The following is a 14207-nucleotide window of genomic DNA, read 5'->3' on the forward strand; positions in this document are numbered from 1 at the left end:
AGAAAGCTTCCTGAATCAGATACAATCACATATCCAGAAGAATTAAATACAAACATCTATGGACTTCTAACTGGAAATACTGGCTTAAAAATAAGTCTAGTAGTTTTTCCTATATAAATATCTCATCAGGAATGTTTTTCTTATACTAAATTTTATAATAGGAACTGTCAGGAAAAAAAGTAAAATACGGAACACTTGAGAATAAAATTATATCTATGAACTCAATAGAATCAGTTTCGGTATTCTGAAAGAAGCATGCATTTCTGGTAAAAACTAGGCCAATCATGAATGTTATCCTGTTTATAATGATCAGCAGATAGCTACAGAAAAAAAACAAGAGAATAAACATCACCATATCCTACCCACCTCCACAGCACTCAACGCTGACTCTCCAAATTCTTCCTAGTGGACCAGATCCTCGACATACTAAACAGTGTCATCAGGTACCCTATAATCTCTTGAATGTAACATGGACTAACATCATGCAAATAGGAAAATTCACAGCAAAAAAGCATGAATGAAATCACAAAGTTCTTGGAACTGGAATCTTTCTTGGATCTGCCTATGCCAGAGGTTATAAATCATTATCATAATCTAAAATAAGGGGCCAGCATTGTAGTGCAGCAGGTTAAGCCACCGCCTGCAACCCTGGCATTCCATAAGTGCTCCAGTTTGAGTCCAGGCTGCTCCACTTCTAATCCAGCTCCCTTCTAACGTGCCGGGGAAAGCAGTGGAAGATGGTCCAAGTACCTGGGCCCTTGACACCCATGTGGGAGACCTGGAAGAAACTACTCACTTTGTCCTGGCCCAGCCCTGGCTGTTGCAGCCATTTGGGGAGTAAACAGTGAAGCATGCTCTTACTCTGCCTTTCAAATAAATAAAATCTTTTTTAAAAAATCTAAAATAAATGCTATCCAACAGAAATACAAGCCATATAATTCTTAGTTTCCATATTTAAAAATATTTAAAAATTAATTTACCTTATTCAATTCATTTATATAACCCAATATAATTTTGACATGTAATCAGAAATTAGATATTTTACATCGCTTTTCTTGCCAAATTAAGTCTTTAAAATACAGGGTGTATTTTACACTTCCAGTACATTGTAACTCAGAGTGGGCACATTTCAAGTCTTCAATAGCCATATACCACACTGGAAAGCATAGGTCAAGAATATAGTAAATGAGTATAATGTTAATCAAAAAGCTCTTTTGAGGACCTGGAATGAGGTCCCTATTTCAGTGCTGCTGGAAATACCTAGAATTCCTCTAGTATTTTACCCTTCAACCAAATGAAAAACTGAGTTTCTAAGAAATGAGGGTACTTCAAAAAGTTCACAAGGAAAAAAGGAATTTAAGATGTTTATTTTTCTGCAAATTTTTTGAAGTCCCTTCTTATATATCTGAACAAGAAGCATGTATTTAAAGATGTAGATTCTTAAACATTAATTCCTGAAGTTTAAACTCAGCCACACAAAAATAAAACTGTTACAGGCTATTGTTTCCTTCTGCAATTCCTCTGTTTCTCAGAAGACAGGCAAAGAACATAGGTACTTTCCAACTGATGCTGGATTAAATCAGGTATTCATTTATTCAACCAACATTTGGACAATAAGTACCTACAATGGACAACCTACTGTCTTGAGCACAAAGGTTATAACAGAAACAAGATAGAGTTCTTGCACAAAGACATTTACAGTACAGTCTCATGAGACATGGAGACTTAGATGATATGCCATACAGAAACACAGGCTAACTTTTAATGTTATGCAACAGCACTAATGAAACATAACATAAGCCACAGATGCAAGCCACATAGGTAATTAAAAACTTTCTAGCAACTACCTTTGAAGAAAGTAAAGAACAAAAACAAAACTGCAATAACATTTACTTTACCTAATATGACCAGAACATTATTTCAGCATGTAAATAATCAATATAAAACTGGACATTACCTTGTACTTTTCATACTGTTTTTAAAATCCAATGTGTATTTTATATCTAAGAATATCTCAACTCAATTTCAAGTGTTAACAAACAGTAGTATCATTATGTAGGATAGACCTACTTTTTTTTTTTTTTTTTTTTTTTTGCCAGGCAGAGTGGACAGTGAGAGAGAGAGACAGAGAGAAAGGTCTTCCTTTTGCCGTTGGTTCACCCTCCAACGGCCGGCGCACCGTGCTGATCCGATGGCAGGAGCCAGGTACTTCTCCTGGTCTCCCATGGGGTGCAGGGCCCAAGGACTTGGGCCATCCTCCACTGCACTCCCTGGCCACAGCAGAGAGCTGGCCTGGAAGAGGGGCAACCGGGACAGAATCCGGTGCCCCGACCGGGACTAGAACCCGGTGTGCCGGCACCGCAAGGCGGAGGATTAGCCTAGTGAGCAGCGGCGCCAGGATAGACCTACTTTTTACAAAACTGCCAAAGAGTTTGGCATTTACAGGACAAAAGCATGCTCACAGGTTAAAACAAAAGAGAAGGAACAAACACTAGCAAGTAGTTGATGTGGAGTATGGTGAGCAGGGTCAAGCGGACTGGTTCCCTTGGAAAAGAGGAGGGGCTGCAGCTTCTTTTGTGGCAGGTGGAAAGAAGGGAAGAATTAAGTACTCCTGTAAGTCAGTTTGGAGAGTGGGAATAGGTGGGAGAACGGGCAAGTCGAGGGAGTTCAGGTTAAGAGTTTCCTGTTTTTCTCACACAATCAGAACAGAATCTTATCAGCCTCCTTCTACAACTATTAATACAAATCTGAAGGAATTACATTTGGGGAACAATTTAAGAAATATTTCTGATAGTATGACATATTAGGGTATGCTTTTCTAGCGTTACAGTCATTCTCTAGCTTTCTTCTGGTCAGTCTTGAACTTTGTCACTTTTCCTCCACATACGAATACTACCAGATTCATTCTTCCCTCATCTATCCATCATTTACTCAGCAAACACCGATACAATGTCTACTCTACAGTCAAAGAAGTGAGAGCACTGACCACAGGCTCTCACTGAATTCCATGTATTAGCATAGAATAGCCCCATATTCAGCATATTCTAATACCTGCATGCAGTGTTTTAAAAAGATCTTATGACCCTGCTCTGTAAAGAAATATTACATGTCAATTAAAATATGTATTGACAGGGGCTGACACTGTGGTATAGCAGGTTAATCTGCCACCTGCAATGCCACTGGCACCCCACATGGGTGCTGATTCGAGTCCTGGCTGCTCCACTTATGATCCAGCTCCCTGCTAATGTGCATGGGAAAGCAGCAGCAGATGGCCCACATACCTGGGCCCCTGCCACCCACTGGGAGAGGTGGATGGAGTTCCTGGCTCCTGGCTTTGGCCTGATACAGCTCTGGCAGCCCTGGCTGTTGCAGCCATTTGGGGAGTGAACTAGCAGAAGGAAGCACTCTTTCCCTCTCTCTTGCTATCTTGGTAACTCTTTCAAGTAAATAAATCTTTTAAAAAAAATATGTATTGAAACATACCTTCACTTGAAAGTCTAAATAAGTGCTGTTCAATAGAATTTTCTATGATAAACTGTTCTGTGTAATGTTAACATGGTGCCAATGGCCACTCTGAGATCAAATTTTAATAGTCATAATTGCTTTAAGTAGCACTCTGAACTCTGAACTCTGGCAAAAAAATGTCCTACATGAAGGACCTCGGTGGGTGAGACCCCAGTGGAAAGAAGTGATCATCAAAGGAGGTATTTTTCTCTGAAGGGAGGAGAGAACTTCCACTTTGCTTATGACCTGGTCTAAGTACTGACAAAGTTCGTGGATTTAAAAGGCTTCCATAGCCTAGGCAGCTCATGTCAAGAGTCTCAGGTGATCACTGACATCATACATAAGAGTGTTAATTGTTAAATTAACAGGAGTCACTGTGCACTAACTTCCCATGCAGGACCTCTGTCCTCAAAGAGTTATACTATAATTATGCCTAAGTGTTTGCAAAACAGGTATCATTCTTGGGTGTTTCTTTAAAGTTAATTTTCTAAAAAAAAAAAAAAAAGAAAAGAAAAAAAAGAAAAAGAAGAAGTGAAATTAACTTCAAGATGCAAATGACTTTGAATAGCCCTGGACTCTTGAGGAACAGTGCCCCTCCCCCCCACCTCATGCAAACTGAACTCTTTATTTAGTATAGAGTTGGTCTTCTATGTATAAAGTTAATTGAAAATGGATCTTAGTGAAGAATGGGACTGGGAATGGAAGAGGGAGGAGGAGGAGGGGTGGGAGTGTGGATGGGAAGGGAGGGTATGGTGGGAAGAATCACTATATTCCTAAAGTTGTACTTCAGAAATGCATGAAGTTTGTATTCCTTAAATAAGAGTCTTCTTTGGGAAAAAATTTTTAATAGTCACATGTGGTAATGGCTACCAGACAGCTCTACATATCAGAGTATGGTGAGTAGCTAATGACATTTCTACTATTATAATAAAGGGGTCATCTCTAATGAGTTACTACATCTGTGCTGCTGAAAAGAGTACACTATGAATAATATTAACTGTACCAGAACGACACCATGTGAAGATTTTCTTAGCATAGAATAGCTTACACATTGTGAACTGAAAAAGGAAAAAGGGAAAAGATATTCTAACTTTTTTTCACTTTATTTTTCCAAAGGAAAAATAACACCCACCTGATTTTTCCATCCTGTAAAGCAGTGAAAATACTTATCACAATAAGAAGTCAAACCTTTCCTTTTAATTAAAAACAGATTACTAGAGCATAGAAGTTTCTGTAATAAAATAACTTTTTTTTTGGCAAGACAACCTAAATAGTTGAAAAATCAAGATTCATATGAATAACATATGCTTGTAACTCTAAACAATCTGTCCTTGTGATTCACTGATCAATTTTTCCAAATCTGTCCCATTTAGCTAAATTTTAAAATAAACCCCTAATTGGGACGGGTGCTGTAGTAGTAGTAGGTTAAGCCTCCTGCCTGAGGCACTGGTATCCCATATGGACACAGGTTCGAGTCCTGGCTGCTCCACTTCCGATCCAACTCTCTGCTTATGGCCTGGGAAAGCAGTAGAAGATGGCCCAAGTCCTTGGGCCCTTGCACCCATGTGGGGGACCTGGAAGAAGCTCCCGGCTCCTGGCTTTGGATCAGCCCAGCTCTGGCAGTTGTGGCCATCTGGGGACTGAACCAGTGGATAAAAGACCTATCTCTCTCTCTCTGTCTCTCTCTCCTACTCTCCCACCCTCTCCCTAGCTATTAACTCTGCTTCTCAAATAAATAATATTTTAAAATAAAATAAACCCCTAACTAAAAAACATGGTGATTCAATCCATTCAGCAAATGGAATTATAATTTTAACTAGATTTTAGTTAAATAATTCTTGGGGTAGTAACTAGAATGAGTGCTTATGACTAGGATAGTAATATGTTTTCGTTACTCTGCATATCCAATATCCTTAATGTATAATTTAAATGACTACACAAACTTAAGCAGAGATACAAAGTCCTACATTAGCACGGGTCTGATTACATACTTAGAAGATCTGATAACTTAAAAGTAAATCCAGTGAGTTGAGCAAGTAAATGTCAGATAGCATTTTTTATGCGCAACAACTTGTTCAACTTGTTAACCATCCCTGTAAGACAACTGCCTTGTTAATTAACCACACAACTTCTAGTTCTGCCTCTTAGTTACGTTCTGTTTGAAGCCATTTTTGAAAACACTGCCAGATTTTGTGTCTTGAAGATGACAGTGGTTATACAACCAGGATTTTTTTCGGGCTAACAAAAACCTAACACTGAGAAACAGTGTCTTAGTCTACTGGGAAGGGCTGTAAGACAACCAAATTGGAATGATTTTCCTAACAATACAAACATCATCAGGTGAATAAGCCTTCTACATAATATGTAGAGCTAACAAACCAAATACATGAGATCAGATGTGTAATAATTAACTTGCAGAGTCAAATTACAGTGCTATGGCTTATTGCAACAAAGCCAAAGTATTACAACAATCTGGTATTATAATGACATCATTAGTTTGGTTTCCTAATAAAGCATATATCTGGAATATCTGAATTTACAATGAGCTAAAAATAGAAAGCCAACATTTGTGTCTGAGGGAGTGGTAAGTAGTTCTAATTTTGTTTGCAAGATTTTGGAGGTGGGGTGGAGAATGACGCCCACTGCAAAATGAAGTAAGAGAAAGCTAACTCTGCAACATCATAGAGTCTTAATATTAAAACGCGCTTCTAGAACAAGGAAAAAGCGGCATAGATGCTTCAGTCTTACCAAAATAGTTCTCCTTCACTGAGACCACTGCCTTTAGAATCACTAAACCAAAGCACTGAATCGCAGAAGTACTTAACGCGATTCGGAAACCAAGCAGTAGCACACCTCCCCATACAGATCAGGTCAGGCTTCTTGAGCCAGGGGCAAAGTCTGTCCTAACTGTTCTCGCTGCCTTCCTTAGTGCTGTCGTCTCTGGCCTGTAGTTGCCAGGAGGCATGAAAGAGTTTGTTTTTCCCTCTGAGTTAATTCTGGGAAAAGTAGGGCTTTATGCTTTCAATCACCCTTTCCTCAGATTCCCCTTTGGCCTCCAGGTGTTCCAGTAAACCTGCCTCTTTCCAAATGCCCCTGAGCAGAACGGGTGAAACGTGCGGGTCCCGTTCCCAAAGTTTCACCGGCGCTGCGGTGGGCAGTAAACCGCAGCCCTACTACCTTTTCCCAAAGTCGACGCGGAGTTGGAAGATTGGCCTTCTTTCCCCCATCCAGACCCTCGGTAAAAAATTCCTTTCTCCGAGAGCTGTCAGACTGGACAGGGTACCCGGCTCGGCGATCGCCGAAGACAGCCCTCCTCCTCCTCCTCCCTTCACCCAGACGCGTCCCAAATGCGGAGGCAGGAAACGCACGCCTCTCTCAGCTCCCTCACCCAGCCGCCTCCGAGGGGCTCCCCGACCCCCTGGGGACCCTCGCTTCTGGCCGCAGCTGCCCAGGAGCTGCCAAGAGGAGGAGGAGGAGGAGGAGGAAGTAACCAAGAAGCGCCGGCAGGGAGCGGTTCAGCAGCGCCGCTGTCCGCCGCCCGGGCTCGCAGGCTGCGCGCGGGGCTTCTCCGGCTTCGGGGCCCGCGCCCGCCTCCGCCGCGGCCTAGCCCAGCGCCCGCGCCCCGGCCTCGCGGCTCGGCGGCGCCGGCCTGTCCCAGCCACCCGGGGCCAAGAGGCCGCGCAGAGTCGGACCGCCCGGAGGTGGAGGAGCGGAGGCACCTACCAGCTGCTGCCGGACCCAGCGCCACATGCCCCCGCCGTCGCCGTCCGGGTCCCGCGGGGCGCGGGGGCCACGGGGCTGCAGGTGGAGGCCGACGAGCCGTGGGGGGGTTGGGGGGTGGGAGCGGGCGAGCCCCTCCTGCTGAAGTTCCGCTCGCCGCCGCCGCCGCCGCCGCCGCCGCCGCCACCTCACTCCCCGCGCCGGGTCCCCATCCTGCCGCGCCGGCCCCGAGGTCCTACAGGCGCGGTCCCGGCGTCGCCCCCGCCCGGCGCTGCCGAGTCTGCCGCCGCGCCGCAGCCACCTTCATTATTGACCGTTGTCACCCGAAGCACCCCCTCCACCCCACCCCCGCCCTGCCCGGCTCCCCGGTCCCACCCGGGCCCGCCCCCGGCGCCCCGGCCCGGCCCCGGACGTGACGAAAGGGGGGCACGGGCCGAGCCGGGCCTGCTCCGAGCCCGGGCGGGCCGTGCGGGCGGGGGCTGCAGCGTGGGAAGGGGTCGGGTCTCGGGCACGGCCTGGGTCCCGCGCTCCCGCGGTGTGCGGGGAGCTCCTGTGGCGTCTGGGGGGTTCCGCCTGTCTCCCGAGCCTGCAGCTCGCGGCCGACTTCTCGGTCGCTACCTCCTGTTGCCGGTCTGGTCCTGGCTCTCCGCCTGCTTCGGTCCACGCGGCCGCCAACACGCAGACGCACAGTCTGGAGTGTGCGCGACTGAAGGTTAATCCCCAGAAGTCCCGGTTTGGGTTGGCTTTTACCTTCTCAGAGCCGGAGGTGGTGTCCCCCTCGAACTCAGCCCATTTCTTTAGCGAGGGATGGGATGATTTTGGAAGGCTTGCAGTTCCCCTTGTCCCGGTTCGACCTGGACCGGTCGGTGTTTGTAGGAGAAAGGACGAGATATTCTGCCTTGCTGCGCTAACTTGGACAGGTTACGGGAGAAAATACTTTATCGTTAACTGCCAAACCCCTGAAATCAAAAACACCTTAGAAGAAGTAGCTTGACCTAGGTTAAGTGTGTGGATGAGGAGATAACGTAAAAGCAGGTGGCACAAGGCTTTGAAGGTCTGGCTTTGTTCAAAACCAGCTCCCTGTATACATCCTGTTATGAATATGTATTATGTGCGGTGTTTTTATTGAATTAAAGCACCCTTCACCAACAGACAGACGCTTGTGGTGTAAAAAAAAAAAATGTAGCAGAAACAGACATCTAAATGAGATTTGCATGACTGGGCAAGACATTGCATATGTGTACTCGGTCTTGTCGTTTCAGTAGATATTCAGTATTATGTAATGCTTATCCAACACCACAACTAGAGCCTTTTTTGAGGGAAACTGATGATTTATAATACACCTGGTGGAATTTTGTGTTATGAGCTCCCAGCTTCAAAAACAGCTAGATACAAGTATTTAAAATGAGAAAGTAATCTTACTTTTGTTCTTATGATTGAACCTTACTTTATAATCCTAAAATGAAGTTTGAGGTTCTTCCTTGGTGGAGCACTGTATATCCCAGGCCCTTTGTCAAACATTTGCAAGCTCTGATTTAGCACCCAGCAATTCTTCCTATTATATGGGTGCAGAATGGAGGCTCACTTTAAATAATTTGGCAAAGCTGGGTTTCTCTTGAACTGTCAGGAAATAGAGTTCATGCAATATTAACAAACCAAAATAATGACCATGTTACCTTATTCGCATGCAAATGGTTGGATTACAAATTGGATCTGAAAATTTTTATTTATATGCCACTAAAATTTGTCAAGATAACATAAGAAGTAGCAGTCCAGAGGACACTTTGTGCGTCATTATTTAACTTTGTCCCAAATTTTGGAAGATAGCAAGTGGGAGGAGTTGACTCTTAAGTGCTATGAAAAGATAGGATAAAAAATTATCTCAAGATAACCATGTAAATATCATGATTGAATATCAAACTTTCAGGAGCAGAATGAGCAGTCCAAGCAGTATTTTGTTCTAAGTATTTTTCAAGAGCAATATTACACACTTCATAGTAATGACAGGAGCGTGAGATGGGGAGTATTTTTATACTGTGGTTATAACCTGTAAGTGGTGGTTAAGTCCACTTAATGTGTCATGATCAGTAGTTTTTAAAACTAGAGTAGAAAACAGCATAAACTGCACATTGCAATATATTGTTTTGTGAAATTTTGGGTTCAGGTGTGTGTATGCACACACATGCGCATGTGCACAGTATAGAAGGAATTTCTTTCTATTGGCTGTGGCTGGAAACGTTTGAGGAATTTTGAGAATGGAACATGCAGGACTTAAAAAGGCAAATACCAGCGGTAAAAGAAAGGGGGGAAAGAATGATAGAAGGCAATATTCATTCATTTATTCCCTGCTATTTCTTACATGTTTCAAGCATCAAAAGTATGCATAACAACTGCCTGAAACCAGCAGGATGGAGGGCCCCCTTCTCTTTGAGTGGAATTCACAGTCAAGCTGGAAAGAGGAAGTACATAACCATCTAATACAGTGTATAATAAAGAATTATTCTGACAGTAGTCACTCATTGTAGAAAACTGATGCCGGCGATAGCAGTTGGGCAGGGCTTCAGAACAGAGCTGAGCTTGACAAGGGAGGCTGAAGGGAGGCAGAACAAACAGATGTTTGAGGCCCAGCAAGTGTGGAGTCGTGAGAGGTGGGGTTGGGAAGGGAAGTCATAGAAAGGGGGAATTTCTAGCTGCTCACAGAATTCACAGGAAATAAATCATTCCTGGAGTTTTCTAAACAAGGAAATGGCAGGACAAAATCAGAGCCATAATTCACAGACACTGTGTGATAGGCTGGAGAGAAGAAAGGTCAGGCGGGAAATTCTGCAACAGCGCAACAAGAGTTGAAAAGTGCTGGCCTGGGAAAGAGCCAGAAGTGACTGCATGTTATTGGAATAGGAAGTTGTGTGTGATGGATGACAAAGAAACCTGAAACTTCAGCCATTCCAAATGAGGTGACAGATGCTCCAAGAAAGTAAATTTACCAGCATCATATAACAGCCACTGAATTCATGGTAAATATGGTTGTGTTCATGTGCGAACTTGTTAATATGATTCTGTGCTAGTTATACTTGTGAGACGTGTTCATTCCCAGGAAAAACACATCTCCAAGTTCCATGTAATAGTGATTCTGAGGTATAACACAGATAAAACAAAGAGTGTGAGTTTTCTTGATCTTGGACCGCCAATAGCACAGACTGTCACTTGTTAAGGTCTCAATTCACAGCTCATTCATTTTGGTGCTCACAGTGTCTAAAGAGTGCTTCCTAAATGTGAGATGAATGAGGAAGTCAAGGCCAGTGAGTGAGTTGTTAGGGAAACCTGATCTAGTTAGGAATACCAGTGATGCAGAGCAGAGCATACAGACTGCTGGATCCACAACTGTATGCAGTGAGACCAGGGGTCACCACCTGTTAGATCCAGGGGACTCTGTTGCATGCCTGCCAGGCGACTTTAAGGGCCGGTCTGCTGGGAGAACACAGAGATTGGCCAATCTCTTGCTTTGCAACAGATTTCTGTAGCCATGGAGCTCTCAAAACAGGCCCCAGAAACTGCTCTGTCTTAGTTTTTAAAGGGGCAACTATCCACTTCCTCAAAAGTTGTTAGTGGATTACAAATGATTCCACTTAAAAGTCATTTCTTTCTGACAATATTCCAAGAGATGAGCATTGTGGTGCAATGGGCTAAGCTGCTGTTTGTGACACCAGCATCCCATGTTGGCACTGGTTCTAGTCCCATCTGTTCTACTTCCAATTCAGCTCCCTGATGGTGCTCCCAGGAAAGCAGCAGCAGATGTCCCAACTGCTTGGACCCTTGCCACCCGTGTGGGAAACCAGAATGGAGTTTCAGGCTCCTGGCTTTGGCCTTGCTCAGCCCTAGCCATTGCAGCCACTGGGGAAGGAAGATCTCTCCCTCTCTCTTTTTCAATGTCCATGTATCACTCTGTGTTTCCAGTAAACAAATATGGAAATCTTATTTTTTAAAAGGCAAGCCAAAAAAATTGTAATCCCAGGATTTTCAGACTAAACTTTAGGCTTTTTCTAGTACTGAACAGGACTATGTATTTTATCCTCTTGTGAAGAATTTCATTAGGAAAAATATCACATTACATATTTTCGTCTGTTCTTGAAAATCCATCGAGCAGATGCCAGTGTGGGCTAAGTTATATGAACTGTGTTTTTTTCATTGGGTTATTTATGCTTACAGAGAAGTGAAACTCAAAGCCACTGTGAAAAATCAGAGTCTGTTAAAATGATCTCATTCTTGAAAGGTAAAAAGGATGGAAAATATAAATGTGTTCTGTACATCGCTAGGTTTATTTTTAAAATTTTTATTTTTATTTGTTTGAATGGAATAAAAACAGAGACAAGACAGAGAGTTCTTCCATCTACTGCTTCACTCCCCAAATGCCCACAACAGCCTGGCCTGGGCCATGCCAAAGCCAGGAGTCTGGAACTCACTCAGGGTCTCCTAGGAACCCAAGTGCTTGAGGCATCACGTACTCCCCCCTCCCAGGGTGCACACTTCTCAGGAAGCTGGACTTGAGGCAGAGGAGCTGGAACTCAAAACCAGCACTCTGACAGGGGGTAGGCGGTGCAGGTGTCCCAGGCGACACTTTAACCTGCCGTGCTACAATTCTCACCCCCGTTTCCTCAATTTTTATAAAACAGCATTCACCCTTACCCTGGTTCTCATGACCACTCATGCAAATGAACATGCTATAAATTGCCCATGCGACTGCTTAGTGCGTATTAGCAGGAATGCTCAGCTGGGGGAGTACTGTTTATGGAGGATTTCCTGAAGTCCATGCACGTGAAAGAAAAATCATTAGAACTCTTTGGTTGGTTTTTTTTTTTTTTTTTTTTTTTTTTTTGGCTCTTCCTGTGATCACTTTTACTGAACTGCAGTTTGGGAGCACACAGCTTAGGTCTAGGGACAGAGAAGCAGGGTCAGGAGCCCTACAACCATGTCTGCTGGAGAGAAGCGAGCGGCTGAGACCAGGGCTCACTCGCACGTTGTGGCCTCTTACCAAAGCCAGCTCTACATTTAACTGTGCTTCTCTTGAGCAACTAGTTTGTTTTATAATCTTGTGGGCATTTCGAATTATGTAACTGAATATGCTTCCTTTCGTGTTTGTGTTGGTTGTTTAAAAAGGCAGAGGCTTACATATATCAAGTTCCCAGACCCTGTGATAATTATCTGATTAATTACTTTTAGTCCAACTTTTTCATTTGCCTATTCTTAGTTTCCTTTTGGCTGGTTACTCTTTTAATTGTTTTTAATTTATTTGAGAGGTAGAGCGAGAAAGCCCTCTCATCCATTGGTTCATTCCCCAAATGCCTGCAATGGCCCAGATTGGGCCAAAACTCAGAGCCAGGAACTCAGGCCAGATCTCCCACGTGTGTGGCAGGAACCCAATTACTTGAGCCATCACAGCTCCCAATGTCTGCATTAGCAGGAAACTGGAGTTAGGAGCTGAAGCCAGGCGTCATACCTGGGTACTCCAACATAAGTGGGCATCTTAACAAATAGGCCAAGTACCTGCTCCTACTTACTCTTTATATCTTTATAAAAATATATTTATATATATAATTTATATATTTTTAAAAAGATTTATTTATTGAAGGGCAGAGTGACAGAGAGAAAAAGATCATCCATCCACTAGTTTATTCCCCAGATGGCTGCAACAACCAAAACTGGGCCAGGCAAAAGTCAGGAGCCAGGAACTCCATCCGGGTCCCCCATATGGGTGGCAGGAATTCAAGTACTTGAGCCATCATCCATTTCTTCCCAGGCACATTAGCAGGGAGCTGGATGGAAGTAGAGTAACAGGGACTCAAACCAGCACTCCAAAATGGTTGCAGGCAACCCAAGCAGTGGCTCAACCCATTGTGCTATAATGCGACCCTCACTCCTCTTTATTTACATATACTATATATATGTGTGTGTGTGTATAATATATAATGTGTGTATGTATCTTTTCTAAATCACCTTGAATATTTTTTAAATAGAAGAAATAAAGGGGGCTGGTGCTGTAGCGCAGCGGGTTAACTCCTTGGCGTCCTATATGGGCGCCGATTTGAGTTCTGGGTACTCCACTTCCAATCCAGCTCTCTGCTATGGCCTGGGAAAGCAGTAGAAGATGACCCAAGTCCTTGGGCCCCTGCACCCACATGGGAGACCTGTAAGAAGCTCCTGGCTCCTGGCTTTGGATCAGCGCAGCTCCAGCCGTTGTGGCCAATTGGGGAGTGAACCATTGGATGGAAGACTTCTCTCTGCCTCTCTTCTCTCTGTGTAACTCTGACTTTCAGATTGATAAATAAATCTTTAACAAAAAAAAAAAAAAGAAATAAAGGAAAGCATATGACATGTCACTTATGATTACAAAGTTAGTTTTAAGGGGCTGGCTTTGTGGTGTAGCAGGTAAAGCCACTGCCTGCAGTGCTGGCATCCTATATGCGTGCCAGTTTGAGTCCCAGTTGTTCCACTTCTAATTCAGCTCCCTGTTAATGCACTTGGTAAAATCGTTGGAGGATGGCTCAAGCGCTTGTGCCCCTGTATTCATGTGGGAGAGCTGGAAGAAGCTCCCGGCTCCTGACTTTGGCCTGGCTCTTCCCTGGCCATTGCAGTCTTATGGGGAGTGAACCAGCAGCTGGAAGATTTTCTCTAATCTTTCAAATAAAATATTTTTTAAAAGAACTCAAATATGTGTTTGTTTGACCATTCCATAAAAAGTAAACAAGTACTAAGTGACAAATGGGAAAATCAGAGAATCTTCTAAGTGGTAAATAAAACTTCACAAACTATTTAATTTGGTCTTCTGGTAAGGAAGTTTTCTCAAGATAATTCCTATTCAAATATGACATAAGTCTGTCATCATAGTCAATCTATTATTGATGGTTTTATAAGACTTAGTCATAAAATTGTACTTAAACACTTGCCTGTTCTGATGTCCAGGTACTGGACTCTGGCTGTCCGCCTCC

The 14207-nt window shown here is 43.7% G+C and overlaps 1 protein-coding gene across 8 annotated transcripts in view; it reads right to left on the bottom strand.

The window, feature by feature from the left end:
* ATP11B (ATPase phospholipid transporting 11B (putative)) overlaps window positions 1-7525 on the bottom strand; it is a 112505-nt gene extending 104980 nt beyond the window's left edge. For 5 of the 8 annotated variants that reach the window (XR_011388036.1, XR_011388038.1, XM_070072460.1 and 2 more), the window contains exon 1: window positions 7228-7438. Coding sequence is in view for 4 of the 8 variants with exons in the window: in XM_070072460.1 (XP_069928561.1) it covers window positions 7228-7254 (27 nt within the window). In the remaining 4 variants the exon portion in view is untranslated. Of the gene's footprint in view, window positions 1-7227 lie in introns of all 8 variants that reach the window. The other 3 variants (XR_011388037.1, XM_070072462.1, XM_008266558.4) reach the window with 2 other exon arrangements.
* Between the last annotated feature and the right edge of the window lie 6682 nt (window positions 7526-14207).

The sequence above is a fragment of the Oryctolagus cuniculus genome, chromosome 4 (genome assembly GCF_964237555.1).
Source record: "Oryctolagus cuniculus chromosome 4, mOryCun1.1, whole genome shotgun sequence".
Taxonomy (NCBI): Eukaryota; Metazoa; Chordata; class Mammalia; order Lagomorpha; family Leporidae; genus Oryctolagus; species Oryctolagus cuniculus.